Below are 15,410 nucleotides of genomic sequence, written 5' to 3'. Positions count from 1 at the left end.
ATACATATAATTTTTTTAAACTTAGGAATTAAGAAAGGAGCTGGATATCCTTCTACAAGAGAAGATTGAAAGCCCTCATCCTGTAGACTGGAAGGACACGAAATCCAGAGACTGTGCTGTCCTGTCAGCTATTACAGACTTAATCAAAACACAGGAAAAGGCAACTCCCAGGAACTTTCCACCACGCTTCCAGGATGGATATTACAGCTGACAACTTTTCTGTGGTGATCTGAAAAGCCAGTTTGACAACCATTTTCCTCATGGTTTAACTTCTGGCTAAATGCCAAACTCTGGGACATGACCAATTTTCATTTGTAAGGTAGAAGCCTTTAGTGAGTAGTAAAGATTTAATGTGCATGACTTGATGATGTTATCTGTAGCTATTCTAAATATGCCATAAAAAGCAATATGTTCTCTGATCACAGTCTTTTGGGTCATGCCCACTCTTTGGAACTATTCCTCTGAGTCTTGTACCATAAGAAATTCCTTTGTTCTGTTATAAAAAATTAATTTTCTGTTCATAATTAAGTGCAGAACCAGTAAAAATGAATGGTTAGCCAGAAAGCAGGGTCAGGTAAGAATTTGAACACAGCCACATTTAAAAAAAAATGAAACTTAAAACAGAAGTAAATTTGTTGTACTAAAGCCCAGTATTTAATAAAATGTACAATATGTAAAGTCTCAGCTAACTTCTTCGCTTGGTTTCTACATCTCCACCCTCCCTTGGTTTCTTTGGTGTTTATGCTATTTCTAATATACAGGTCCTCCTCTTCATGCCTGGTACAGCATGATGTGGCAGCATTAGAGAGCATGGGTCTGCACCCTGATTAACCAAGTTCCAATCTCAGCTGTCAGTTAACTAGATGTCTTAGGCAAGTTACTTGGCTTTTCTGTTTTCTTAAATATAGGTAAATTGTGAGGCTACAATATGTTGATACTGTTAATCACATAGACTAGTGTCTGGTACATACTATATCCTCACTGAGTCTTATTTATCCATGAAATATTTTTTTAAATGTATGGTTTCTTTTTTTTTTTTTAACACATGCTTTACTTTCTTAGCCAATGGAAGCTAGTGTGAGGACAGGTAATGTGTGTTTTCAGCCCTGTCAGATTTTGACAACAATTGTTGGTTGTTTTCCAATAGCCATTCTGTCCCTCCCTTCTTGCTTTCTTGTCAAAAGTATCCCCATCCCTGTGGGGCCTTGGGCCCTTGGATGTTGAACTCTTCCCCAAGAGTGAATTAGGTTGTTCTGAGCCAATTGTGTGTGATCTTACTCCCTTTATAAGTCATTTGTAAGGTGTGTACATGAGTCTGTCCATGGCAATAGCAACTAAGAAGTGATCTGCAACGGGGTGTCTGAGAAAGATTTTTCTTGCTAATTGACATAAAAGAGAAAACTCTGCTCTCTTTCTTTGGACATTGTCTTGTCATAATCTGATACTGGGAACTGCTGTAGCCAACTTAGGATCAGAAAGGGGACACAGCCATATTCTGAGGTTGGCTGAGGGTGGAAAGGGGACATCAAAGTCCTTGATCATGCTGGGTGAGCTGCAGAACTTAAGTGATTCTAGAACTGCCTACACATGGATTTATGTTAATAGAATAAGTCTCATTTTTTTTTAAAGCCCCTTTTAGCAAAGTATTTTTAACTTGGCAGAAAGCATATTAACTGAAACAGTGTCATTGAGCTGTGGTCTCCTTCTGTTTATTGTGATGTAACAGTTTTGACCCTTATGTCTGAAGGTATTTAAAAAATGCAGAGAGAGCATCCTGCTATACCCTAAAGAATACAGATTTCATTGTGCCTTCCAATAAATTGCAAGGAAACCAAAGGAGTAAATGTATCCTTGGTGATGGGATGTATTGATGATGGTATGGTGTTCTGTTAATGGCACTGGTTTAGTTCCTACTCCCATCTCTGGGAATGTGTGTCACCCATTATTGCCTACCAAGGGGTCACATGTGCTGTGCCTCCTCAGTCCATTCTCTCAGCTGGTCTCCCACAGTGAGTATCTGGACTGAGTTATGTCACAATATTGTACATATTAGTTTTGCCCATAAAGTCAAGGTGACCATCGAGTCCTGTTTGCTCTAGAAGAGTGTTTATTATTTGTAGGGATTTTTTCCCTCATACAGTTTAATTGACCAAATGGTCTTGGAAGACAGGATTTAAAGATTCTGTTTAAAAAAATTATTAGTTGATTCCATCTTTGCAAACTGGTATTTAGTCTTCCTGTGAATGGGAGAACTGCTGAGGAAGAATTAATAGGTGAGGGATTCACAGAAATTAAAGCAGTTACTGTTACCTCTAGTTTATTTCTTGTTTCTGATGCAGTTGGAAATCTTATTGAAGGTGCTACCTAATGTTGTTTCTTTTGTTTACAGAATAGGGCATTGCTTCATGGAAAATAAGTTCTATATTTGCTGTGTAGAGATTTTGAAAGAATAAAGACATTAAGTTAAGAAATCAAATGTCTTACCATTCTGAACAGTATAGAGAATAACTTGAAAAATTAACAGTGAAACAGCCATATATGGCGAAAACATGGAAGAAATAACCACTGTATAAGGTTTAAAAAGCACACAAAGAAAGCATATAACACCTGCTTAATTATTAATTATGGCAAAAACTCAGGATAAGTTGATATCAGTTAATTACAAGCTATTCTCTATTTTTACTGCATTTTTAAAACAAAAGTCCACCCCTACTAGTTATTAATTGTAGAAAAATTTTAGAAGGGATTTTAGTACCCCCTCATCCAGAGTAAATAAATAGTAGATTTCCCTCCATTCTTAGCTCTGAGTTTATATTTAGTTTTAAACAACTCTGATTATGTTGTATAATCATGTACTTGTGATAATGTTAATTGTTTTTAAATGGCATTTTTATTCTGATTTTTTTAAAAAAATCCATCCTCACTACAGAATCTTTGGAAATTCAACATAGAAATTAAATCATGTTACCATTTGTTATGTTATGATATATTTCCATACTTTTTTTAAACTTTGAAGTATTTGTATACAATGAACTTAATCGGTTTAAGTGTATAAGTCAGTGAATTTGTCACCTGTATAAAGTTGTGTAATTAATGCCACTACAGTCTTGATACTGAATATTTACATCGCCTAAATATTTCCTCATTCTTTGCAGGCAGTTCCCCTTCCCCACTTCTCCCTGGCCTCCATTCATATGCTTTTTTGTCATCAGTTTTTCCTTTTCTAGAATCTCCAATAAATGGAATCATGTATATAGTCTTTGGTGTCCAGCTTCTTTCTCTTAATGTACTGCAGAGCTTCTGAGATAAGCCGTGTTGGCGCATGTGTTAGTTCTTTTGTTCACTATTGCACTTTATCATTATGACAGTATTTGTTTACCAGTTGGTGGACATTTGACTTATTTTCAGTGTTTCTGCTATTATGAATAAAGCTGTTATGAATGTGTGCATACAGTCTGTGTGGTTATGTTTTTGCTTCTCTTGTTTAAATACCTAGGATTAAGAATGTAGTGTCATGGTAAGTGTATTCATAAGAAACAGCCGAGTTTCTCAGAAGTAACTGTTTTTAAAATGCCTTAAAAATAGAGAATAACTTATAATTCACTGGTTTCAGCATATCTAAGGCTTTTGCCATAATTAATGAATTACATGCCTGTCTTGTATTCCTAACAACAATGTGTGGGGTTCCAGGTGTTTCATATTCTTGCCAGTACTTGGAATTTTTAGTTGGTTTTTGGTTGTTTAATACTCACTTTTAGTGGATGTGTAGTCCTATTTCATGTTGTAGTCCTGTTTCATGTTATCATTTTTGCTTCTATGATTAATGATGGGCATTTTTTCATGAGCTTGCTTGTTGTTTTTGTTAATTGTCTTACATCCTGTGTGTTTTGATTTTGTACCTCACATTGAATGGTTGGGAGCTGAACAGTATGTCTGAGTAGGGGAGAGAAGTTTATTTACTTTAGATATACAGGAAGTTATTCGTGTTCCTTGACATTTAAAATGTCCAGTTGTGCTACTATTCAGTTGGCTGCTACAGCTCATAGGTAAGCCATGACATGAAGTCCCAGATGGAAAGGCAGTCATGATGGCAAGATGGTGCATATTCACCACAAAGTGAAGGGCGGGCCAGGGACGAGACAAGTGGTGGAAGTGTGTGTGCCGCAGTCCTGCTGCAGCAAAATAACTGGGGGGGGGGGGGGGGTGATGCACAACTTGTGTACGTTGATACAGCAGGAGTGGGAGCCGTTTATTGCAGGACAGGAGCAGTATTTATACTGTGCCAGAGGTCTGGCAGGTGTCTGCCCTGCTGGTGGAGGAGTGGACCCCGGCCTCTCTATATTTCTTTTCATTATTTCAGTGATTGGTCTTTCCCATGGTTTATAGTCACCCGTTTTCTTTCAAGAGTCATTTCTCTTTTCAAGAAAAATAGACAGTTATTGGACATTTTTTCCTTCTGATTTTAAGGGAAAGGTGGAATAGACTTAATGTTTTTGTAGTATCTAAACTGAATACAAGTGGAGGCCAACTTTTAAGTATTTTTACATTTTAAATCAATTTTTCAAACTGGAATAAAATATGTCTGTCCTCTCTTGACACACCTGCATTCATAATGACCAAATAAACAGCATAAAATTAAATATCAAAGATGACTTTGAACCTGGATTTTTTCCTAAGTAATTTTTTTTCTTCATCAGTTTGTGTAGCCATATGGTTTTTTTCTTGAGCTTGTCAGTATCTGAAAAGCAGTCAGGTGGCTCTCCCCGATTGCTCTACAGATACTGAGGGAGACTTGCATTCCCAGAATCCACGTGGCTGCAGTGTGTAATTGTTTACAGATGTTACTGACTATGGTTTGGTGATATTTTGCTGAAGGTTTTGCCTCTGGTTCATGAGAGCTGCCAGTCTAAAGTTTTTCCAAGTAGGGCAGAGCTGGCTCCTAAAATGAATTAGAAAGTGTTGCCTTTCTCCTGTTTTTTCTAGGAGATTATGTAGAATTGGTGTTAATTCTTTTTTAAATGTTTAGTACAAAACAAAACCATTTGCACCTGGAGATTTCTTTTTAGGAAATTAAAAAATTTACACATTAAATTTGTTTAGTAACTAAACTATCAGTGTTTTAATAGTCTGGTTATTAGTGAATTGGTCCATTTATGTAGTTTGTTGAATTTGTGTCAAGTTGTTTGTAGTATCCCTCTCTTGTCCTTTTAATGTTTGTGGGACTGTAAGGGTAGGGACGCCTTCATTCTCCACTCATCTTCTGTCTTTTCTGTCAATCTCGCTGGAAGTTGTGCCTATGAAAATCATCTTTTCAAAAAACTGTCTATTTCATTTATTTTTTTCTGGTTTTCTGTCTTCAATTTTATTGATTTCTGCACTTTACTTTTCAACTTTGTAAGTTTATTTTGTGCTTTATTTCTTGAGATGGAGTTTAGTTTCTTATTTGCTACAGTATTTTGTGTAACTCTAATAATACTCGAATAATACTACTCAAATAATTGTTCTAGCACTCTACATGTTTTGATATGTTGTATTTTCATGTTATCCAATGTATATTTTTAATTTCTCTTTTCAATATTTTAGTCTTTGGTCCAGAGATTTTTTTAGGAATGTACTTTTTTAAAAATTCCAGGTGTTTGGGGATTTTCCTTTTTTGTTTCTGTTATTAACTTGTAGCTTGGTTCCATTTTGGTCAAAGAATATTCTATGTGTGATTTCAGTTTCTTTCAATGTTTTGTTTTATGACTCAGAATACGATGTACCTCAGTAAATGTTCCTTAGCTACATGCAAAGAATGAGGAACCTGTTGTTGGGTAGAGTGTGCTGTAAACGTTAGACCCTATTCCTAGGTGTTCTGCATTTGTATTTTTCTTTTAGTTCTGTTAGTTTTTACTTCATGTATTTTGCATCTCTTATCAGGTACATGCCCATTTAAGATCATTATATCTTTTTGGTATATTGACCCTTTATCGTTAAGCAGTGTTCCTCTGTCCTTGGCAAATTGAAGTTCATCTGCTAATAATAAAACCACTCTAAGCTTTTTCTTTTAAATTGGTATTTGCTGGATATGTTTTTCTTTTCATTAACTTTAAATTTACCCATGTAATTGTATTTAAATGTATTTCAGGTAGCATATAGTTAGGTCATTTTAAAAATCTCAGTCACTGTCTGCCAAAGTATCAGAGAACTCAAATTTTGTGTTCCTTGACGCATGGCAGACTGAAGTCTGCCGTCTTGTTTTCATTTCCTGTTTGCCCCTTTTTTATTCCTGTTTCCCTTTCCCACCTTCCTGTGGTTTACCTGGAAACTGTAATATTCCCTGCCCTGGTTGGTGTGTTCTAGTTGCCACTGCTGTATAGATTACAGTATTGTAGCCCACTAGACTTCAAGTGAAGTCTGAGAACCTTGCCACCATTTAGGCACATTTACCTTTTTTTTTTTCCCCATAATTTAGTTTTCTTAAATATTTCCTTTATATACATTGAGATCCATGTCAGAAGATATAATTTCACTTTAAGCCATCTAGAGCAGAAAATACCTAGTTTCCATAGAACCTTCGCGGCCACTTTACATTATTAACACCTTACATTGTTATGCAGTATTTTATAATTGATGAACCAATATTAATACTTTATTATTAAAGTGCACAGTTCAGAGATCACCATTTGTTGCACACTTTGGGGAGTGTACACTGGCGTGCATCCACCATTGCTATACTTGCTGTGGCAGTCCTCCTCCTGTTCCTCCTTTCCTCCCGGAGCCACCCACAAGCATTACCTGTAGTCTGCCTTTCCCAGATGCTATGTATTCGGGATCATAGTGTGCAGTTTTTCTGATCAACTTCTCTCACTGAGCAATCCGCATTTCCTCCTGTCTTTTTAGGCCTAATTCCTTTTACTACTGATTAATATTCCATTATATGGAGGTACCAGCTTATCCTTCCACTATTGAAGGATGTCTTGCTTGCTTCCAAGTTCGGGCAATTGGGTAACTGAGTGTGATTGTTGGATCATATGGTGGTAGGAGTGTTTAATTCTATAAGAAACTGCTAAACTGTCTTTCCAAGTGGCTTTTGCATTCCAATCAGTAGTGAATAAGAGTTCCTGCTACTTCATATCCTAATATCCAGGCACAGGGGGGGCACCTTTATAAGCTCAGCTACTCAGGAGGCTGAAGCAGGAGAATGGCAAGTTTGAGGTCAGTGTGGGTGATTTAGCGAGACACTGTTTTAAAAAAAAAAAAAAAATGGGTGGGGGGTGTAGTATAGCTCAGTGGTAGAGCAGCAGGAGACCCTGGGTTCCATCTCCAGTAGAGAGAAGAAAACAGATGGGGATTAAGCACTAACATTTTAGCTATCTTACCATATCTAAAGGGGTCTCTTGTTTTAATTTGCAGTTCCCTGGCTTGATGGTGTGCATCTTTCCATATGCTTACTTGCTACCTGTATATCTGATGATGCAGTTATTTTCCTATTATGTAAATATCTAGCTGATTTCTGATTGTTGAGTTTCAAGAGTTCTTATGTCTTGGAGGAAAACCTTTTATCAATTATGATTTACAAAGATTTCTTCCCTCTCTGGGGCTTGTCTTTTTATTCCGTTAACACGAGCTTTTTCTTTCTTGGATTGTGCTTTTGGTGGTGTTATGTATTGCCAAAACCAAGGTCACCTAGGTTTTCTCCTGTCTCATCTTTTATGGATTTATGGTCTTGCATTTTCCATTTAGGTCTAAGTTTCAAGCGAATGATATTTTTGTTGCTGATTTCTAACATGATTTTATTGCAGTCAAAGAACTCTTTATACAATCAGTCCTTTAAAAATTGTTGAAACTTGCCTTGTGGCCAAGGAAACAGCCTAGTGTGACTATCTCGTGTGCTTGAAAAGATGATGCCCGCTGAAATTGCATCTAGTGTTAATCATTGAGGAAGTTATTCCTCTAGCCCAACCTAATTATGTGAGCTCTTTAAAGACAGTCTTCTCCCTTTGTAGGCATAGAGATGCCAAGTGTGAGAAGCATCACGCCTTGGAGATGGGAGGAGCCACGTGGGGAGGAATAGGGGTGGCCTTAGGAGCTCCCTGCAGGTAGCCCCAGATGGCTAGCATAGAAATAGGGACCTCAGGTCTACAAACCCAAGGAAGGAATTCTTCTGTGACAGCAGTGTGCTTGACTGAAGACACTGAGTGTCAAGATGAGGAAGTAGTCAGCCAACACTTTTATTTCAGCCTTGGGAACTGGGAACTGAGAGGCAGTGCTGTCCTGACCACAGGACTGCGAGATGCCAGTGGAGATTGCTTTACCTGATGGAGATTGTGGTAATTCATTATGTGGCAACAGAAAATAAAGGAGGATTCCATTTGCCTTCACCAAGATGGACAGGATGGCAAAACAAAGGATCAGATGCCGGGTGGCCAAGATGAATCTCCGGAGGCAAGAGGACCCAGGTGCTATGGAGATGAGCTACTCAGTCCTGCAGTTTTGTGTCAACAGCACATGACCCAACTCAAAAAAATGCTCCAGTCTTCTAGGGCACCTGATGCCAGGATGTGCCCACAGAAAACAGATGCGTCCCTACAGTGTTAGCCACAGAAAACCACCAGCTTAGCTACAGAACTGAATGAAGTCACACCAGCACAAGAGGACAGGTCTATCCAAAATCTTTATATAAATTCACAAATTCTGTTGAATGTGTACAAGCAGTCTCAACTGACTGGAACAAAAGCGACATTTTTGTTTTCCATGAATGGTCACTGTACAATTCAGAGAAGGTATTCAAAGAAACTGAACTGGGTTGGAGAAAAAATACTGTGTCACATGAAAAACAATTCACGGTTGAAAGGAAACCCTGTTGTGAATGAGTCAAATATCTGCCACACAGCCACCCCTTCCCTAACACTACTAAGCTCCTGCTTTGATTTATAAAATGCACACATTTCCAAAACTGCTCAACGTTTCCACTTATAAATTAATTCACAGGATTCATGCAGTTGCTTTTTAGCTTCAACTCAATATTAGCAAAGATAATGCAAAACGATCCCCTTGTAAGCAACAAAATTACCTTCCTTCCTAAAGAAAAGGTGACACTAGCTACTTCCACTCATTCCCTCTCCTCTGAAAAGTCTGTGATGTCATTAAAGAGGAGTGGCTTCCTCTGTGAGCCCAGGACTGAGCCTGCTGTGGGCTGCTCTTGCCTCATTCACAGACTGATCAGCCTCAAGGAACTGGGATCTGGAATGTCTTAGAACCAGAAAGTATGCACAGGTGACGAACAACTCAAGGGTGTCCACCCTGGTTTACTGCCCAGAAGGGAGGGCCTGTGAGCCACACACACCTACTGGGGCCTTACAGTTTGAGTGACTGGTCAGCAGACAGCATCTGGGACACATCAGACACAGGTCTCGGTCTTCCAGCAATATCTACTTTGCCAGATTTCATCCCTTTGTTGAAGAAAATGGAATAGAAAGGGAAATGGAGCTGCCAGTAAAAATCATTTCTCCCCTCCCATCTCACATCCCAGTTTTCCAAACCCTTGCTCCCTTTTGACAAAATGGCACTTAAATGACCTTTGTCTCTCCTTGCACTAGTGAAAGAAAGTAAGTTTGCAGAAACTCATGGTTCAGAGAGACTGCAAGCCCAGCAAGCAAGGCTACTGGTGCAAAGGTCAGAACCATTCAAGTAAGTGTCACGCCAGCTTCCGGATACCTCCAAGGCTTTACTTCTCTTCCTGGAGACGGCTAAAGCACGTTCCAGCCAATTTCCTACCCGGAAACAGGTGGGAACAGTCCACGCATCATTGAAGGCTAAGCAGCCTTAGGTCAGTTTTTTTTATAGCTCTTTGGGCAACATGAAAAAAAGCAGGATCCCTGTCCTGTGTTTACGATTTTCCTCACATGTGAACCATGTAAATTCTATGTTACGCCAAGTAACTTAGCTTTATTAAACTGTACTTTTCGAGGACCAACAGTGAATGAAATGGATTACCAAAAACTTCCTACGGGAGCTTCCTCACTTCCCTTGTAGTGAGGAAAACAGTGGCAACACTTCAAGTGTCAATTTCCCTTTTTTGGAGGAAGAGGTTTAGAAAACACAACAGCTTACTTTCTGAAACCCCAGGTTTTTTCTGAAATGAACTCGAGGCAGGGAAAATTATTTACAAAAGTGGGCATTCCTTAAAGACAAAACCGCTAATCCTGGAAAAGCCCCGTGAAGGAGATGCTGAATGGAGCGTGGCTACATTCTTAGGCCAGAGGCCAGCATCTCACGTCCCTGACTTCTTCATACCAGAATGCAGTGGGGCTAGAGCGGAGTCCACGGGAGCCCCAGGGGCCTGCTCTGTGTGCCCAGAGAGCTGTGCCAGGGACTGCAGGTAGAAACCCAGCTTCCTGGACCAACTCTGCCAGGAAGCTGTTCTCCTGAGAGAGCAGAGCAACTTGGCAAGCTTAAAGGCGACGGTTTTCATTCTTTTAATTAAACAGGCTGTGATAAAATTAACAGTGAAACTGGCACAGAACCAACCAGCCCCACATCCCGACGTGCAAATCTCGCAGTAACAGAAGGCCATCCAGAGGCTACACGTTGGTCTCCAGTCCCAGCAGACGGCCCATCCTCTCCACGTTCTTGTCAATGGTCGTCTGACATGTTATCTCCTTGGCACATTCCATAGGGAACCAGCCTCTTTCTCCATCTCGAAGCCGTTCCCCCTCATACCAGCCTGCAAGGAAGAAGAGAGTCTGCACCCAGCCAGACGCAGGGGGTGGTCTGAGGAGGATGGGCGACCATTCAGGTTCAAGCAGGGTCTGGCTGCAGGTGGGAGCCCTGGTCATGAAGGTGTGTAGGCAGAGGTGAGAGAGAAGGAAAGGTTTCAGGACAGGATGAATGGCACTGCTGGACAGGATGTGAGCAGAGCCCTGGAGGTAAGGAGGTCCAGGGAGTCTGAGAACTTGGGCGGTGCTAGGGCAGGGGGTGCTTTGGGAAAGAACAGCACAAGGGGGAGAGACGGGGGCTGGGGAGTTGGTTCTTTTGAAGGTAAGGAAGACCCTTTGGAGAGAACTAGGTCGCTGGGGATGGGAAGGAAAGCAAACTTCTCGTGCCTGTGTCCCAATTCAAAAGCAAATGTGTGGATAATTGATCAGCTGTAGCTAGAGGGGCGGCAGGTAGCTCAAGAGACCTTTCAGAAGCTACATAAAAACTTTGGTAAAAGCTTTCAAATGCATTAGTGTCCCCAAACACCTGTCATCTTTAGGGCCTGAGAAGCTTCCAATGCAGGAAATGAAATCTCAGGAGAGAGAAGGAATAAGAATGGGGAGGAGGCAGCGGCAGCCTTGGAGCCAGGTGGCAGCCGGGGCTCATTCCCGTGCTGGGGTTTGCCACGCGGCTAGATAAGGCTCCTCGTCTGTACCAGTGCCCAGGTGCCCAGGAACGCCCCACTCACCATCACCCACGCGCTGATAGATGAGGACCACATCGGCCACCTGCAGGGAAAGCTCATCTGGCTGCTTGGCTGTGAAGGACCTGATGACTTCCACCTGGGTCAGTGCTGGGGGGAAAGGACACACTGAGCTTGCAATGGCAGAGCAGCAGCAAGCTGCAGATACAGACTAGACCGAGCCTTCACCAGTTCCGGGTGGCCCTAAGGAACAGAGCTGGGAAGCAGAAGCTCTGTCCTGCTCAGGAACTGCAGAAGCTCAGACTCCAGAGCACCTGTGCTGCCTGAGAACCTCGTCCCCTGGAGCAGGAGTCGCTATCATGTCATACACGAGCAGAAAATGGCCACTGTGCCCTGTGTAAACTGAGGCGAGAGATTAGGTGACATGCCACAGCCATGCAACTGACGGTCAAGTCAGCAGCTCCCAGTGCTCTGGCTCATCCAGAGTGTGTCCCCATCCCACCAGGAGTAGCGCGTGAAAGCGACAACCTCTAGGAATCATAAGAGCGCCAACCAGAGGCATAGGGGATGTTACCAGGTTTCCTTCCCCCATGCTGATGCATGACACAAAACCACACCCCAGCTATGCGCTGCTGGGTGATAGGGCTTCTTCCTTCACTTGCAAATATGAAATCTGACTTAAGGCTGATCCATCAGGCTTTGACTCTGTCCAAAAGCTGATTTTTTGATGCTCCAGGCTAACCTGTTTTGATGACCTAATTCTTTGGATTTGACCCTCTTTCAAACAGAATCATCCCTAATGCCAAAGTTAAGGAGCTAAAAATAAGCACAGGACACCACCCTTTACGGCAGTGGCCCCTAGTTCTCTGGAAAAAAAAAGCACATGTTCTTAACTTTACCATGTAACAGAGGTCAAAAGGAATCTTTAGGTTGAAAACTTCCTGCTTGGATCCCAACTGTTGCTATGGAGATGACTAAACTTGGGACATGCCCATTCACTACAGCCAGTTCAAGCAGGGGGTTCACCTCCACCCTCCCAGGAACCATGTGGAACATAAATGATGTTCTTGACTTGCAGATGACTGAACAGGCTCAGGAAGGACACCCGGGGAAGGAGGGAAGCAAGAGGTCGGGGTGGAGACCACCCATGGCCCAGCGTCCAGCAAAGGGCAGCCACTCCCACTCCCAGAAGGCTACCTCAGGGACTTACAGGTTCGGTCTGGAGGCTGCTTCCCGCTGCTGTGTCCCAGGGCGGTGATCCAGCGGGCCCGCTCACTCCTGAACAGGCAGACAGTGAGGGTTAGGGCGCTAGGCAGATGGCCAGAGCTCCAGACACCCCGCCACGCCCATCCAGAAAAGGGAGGCTGGCCTTCAAAACAAGCAATGTAAGGGCCACAGTCCCAAATAGGCAGAAAATCTCATCATCAAAGGTCCCTCATGGTTCAGCTCTTGTTGGCTAAATGGCATTTCTCAGGTGACAGTCTGCCATTTAGTAAAGGGCTGATGACACCAAGACATCATTACTGACATGGAGCACCCTCCTAAAAGGGTGTTCAGTGTCTCCAAAGGTAAACCTCATGTTTCACAAGGACCTGATGACTTCCAGGTCAAGCCCTGTCCACAGCTTCCCTCCCCTCACACACGACCCCCATCCCAGGGAAACAAGAGTGGACACTCAACATGGTATGTTGTGAGCGGGACGGGCAGCTAAGTATGACCCTTTCTGGAATAAAATGGCTTTGACTCTATTTAGACTCTTCTCCAATGCTCTACAAGGATTTCATGAGTACAGGAAAAGAAGGAAAAAAAAACAAAACACCTAAGACTTTTTAAAATACGGGATGTAGTTATAATTACATGAAATAAAACAATGAACTGACACCGAAAGTTCCCCGTGAGTGAGCCCTGCTCCCTAACAATCAGCCCCAGCTTTGTATTTTGAAAATAAAACCTCAAATCACAACTAATTAAACCACACAAATGCACACTTCAACACCCTTTAAGAAGCACACACTAAACCCACGGGTCAGTGCAGGCACCACTGGCCACATCCCAACGTAGGGGACGTCTAGTGTTCCCTACACCCTCCCAAGAGCCTGGAGAAGGAGGCGCTGGCCAGGTGGAAGTTCTGAGCAACCCTAACTGGGCCAACCTCCAGGGTGACAGTCTTCCTGCTTAGGAAGGGACCGCCGCATGGTTGACTGCTTCATGCTCATGCATGGGAAGGCGTTTTCTGACATTACTGCCTGCTTGCCTCTAAGTCTCCTGACACTGCCACCCACCCTCACTCCCCCAAGGGCATCCCCCTGCCGTGGCAGGCAAGCAGCTCACCTAGGGCACCAAGGCGCCCGTCACACCTATCACCGTCCGCTCCTTACTGCAGAGCCCGTTCTTCTCCCTGCAGAACACGACACTGCGCTGTCAGCAGGCCTGGCTCTGACTGCTCACCTAGAGAGGTGAGTACCCGCTCCTAGGTGAGCACCCTGCTCTGGATCCAAGAGGGGGTATCCCCAGCAGGTGCTTGTGAGGTCACATAAGGACCATCGCTCGCTGACAGATGCTCAATTCAAAGGGAACGGGCTGGGCTCTGCCAGGCTGGCGTATGAAGCTGTAATCCGCAGGCGTTCTACGGACAATGATGGCCTACCCAGCTTGGGAAAGTCTGGCCTCTGTCTGTAGGCAAAGGGCTTCCGGGTGGTTCTACAAGGTCCTACCTGAGAGGACCACTGCCTCCTTCCTCCGCCTGGCCACAGAACCTGGGAGCGACATGAGCCAGACCCCGCACAGCCCCAGCCCTGTGTCCAGTGGCCTCAGCCTGCCACGGGCCCAGATGGCCAGAGGGAACCATCCACTGTGTGGCGTGCTGCCTAGATGCCCACGGCATCTCTTAGACACAGCAGCCCCTCCCAGGGCCCAGGACAGAACAAGACGTCTTGCTCCTTGTTGCCCTTGCTGAAAGGAGCGGCTTCTTGAAACAGCTCCCAGGCAGTCAGTCCTCCCCCTCGGGGAGGCTGTCGGAGCCATGGACTCCTCAGGCCTTAAAGCCCGCCCAGGAGCTCTCTCCCACCCCACAGGGGGAAGTTCAGCATCTGAGACAGGGCAACCCGCTCGCTGTGAGACCAAACTCCAAGGACAAGAAGAGCAGGCGTGGATTGCTCACTGCCACCTCAGATGTCACATCCACAGTTGGCCAACAGGCACCTGCTTCTCCAGGGACACTGCAAGGATGGCGAGGGATGTGCTGTTGAGTGCACGCCCAGCTGACTTTCCCCTTGAAGCCATGCCGATGCCCATCCCATCCCAACTGCCACAGCTCCGTCCCATCCATCCCTCCTTCCACCACATGCACCGAGCGCACAGGCCTTGTGCCAGGCTGGGGGCGCCAGCGGAACAAAATGGGGTCTCCTGCTTGTCACAGCCCTTGATATGGGGAAGAGAAAACAACTCATACGGATGCTAATTCCACCCGCAATGTGTGCCAATGTGTGCGACAGAGCCCTCTGCCCAAGGCACGTGCGAGGGGAGGGAGAGGTCGAGTGGAGAAGGGCCTCTTTTAAGGACAGGCGGCACGATCCTTCCAGCCCGGCCCTGTGTGAAGTGTTGTCTCCAGCTTCTGACTCCAGAGTGACCAACAGAGGCACCTTGTCCAGCCCTGCCAGACCAAGAAGTGCAGCAGGTATAAACTGAACTGCACGAAGGCAGGAGAGGCAGAGGCCAAGGCCTGACTGCAGACAGGCCTCTGCCAGGAGGATGCACTGGGGAGGTTGGAAGGGGTTCTAGTGACAGAGGCAGGACTGCCCAGAAGGAGCCCAGGACACAGGGGAGTGATGGAGAAGGACGTCCCACCCTAGGCGAGGGCTTCTGCAGAGACCCTGCTGACCCCAGCCTCCCTTTCATCCTCCTACAGCGGCGCTGGTCAGTTATTCCTTGCATTCGTCCTCACAGCTTGTAGGTGAGCTGTGGTTTCCTAGGACACGTCTACAACAGAGGCCTCTAGGGACACGCCCTCTGGAGCACGAGGAGTGGA

At 44.1% G+C, this 15,410-nt stretch overlaps 2 protein-coding genes across 2 annotated transcripts in view; one reads left to right on the top strand and one right to left on the bottom strand.

Moving 5' to 3' along the window:
- Positions 1 to 3,453, top strand: part of Dhx36 (DEAH-box helicase 36) — a 40,246-nt gene extending 36,793 nt beyond the window's left edge. The window contains exon 25 of the mRNA XM_027933744.2: positions 26 to 3,453. Coding sequence (XP_027789545.1) covers positions 26 to 211 — 186 coding nt within the window. The 3' untranslated portion in view covers positions 212 to 3,453. The remainder of the gene's footprint in view (positions 1 to 25) is intronic.
- A 5,186-nt stretch (positions 3,454 to 8,639) lies between these two features.
- Positions 8,640 to 15,410, bottom strand: part of Arhgef26 (Rho guanine nucleotide exchange factor 26) — a 99,333-nt gene continuing 92,562 nt past the window's right edge. The window contains exons 12-14 of the mRNA XM_027934045.2: positions 12,594 to 12,661; positions 11,429 to 11,533; positions 8,640 to 10,708 (exon numbers count right to left, since the gene is read on the bottom strand). Of these exons, the coding sequence (XP_027789846.2) occupies positions 10,566 to 10,708; positions 11,429 to 11,533; positions 12,594 to 12,661 (316 nt within the window). The 3' untranslated portion in view covers positions 8,640 to 10,565. The remainder of the gene's footprint in view (positions 10,709 to 11,428; positions 11,534 to 12,593; positions 12,662 to 15,410) is intronic.

This window comes from Marmota flaviventris, chromosome 8, assembly GCF_047511675.1.
Source record: "Marmota flaviventris isolate mMarFla1 chromosome 8, mMarFla1.hap1, whole genome shotgun sequence".
NCBI lineage: Eukaryota > Metazoa > Chordata > Mammalia > Rodentia > Sciuridae > Marmota > Marmota flaviventris.
This window is presented reverse-complemented; position numbering and strand designations above follow the sequence as displayed.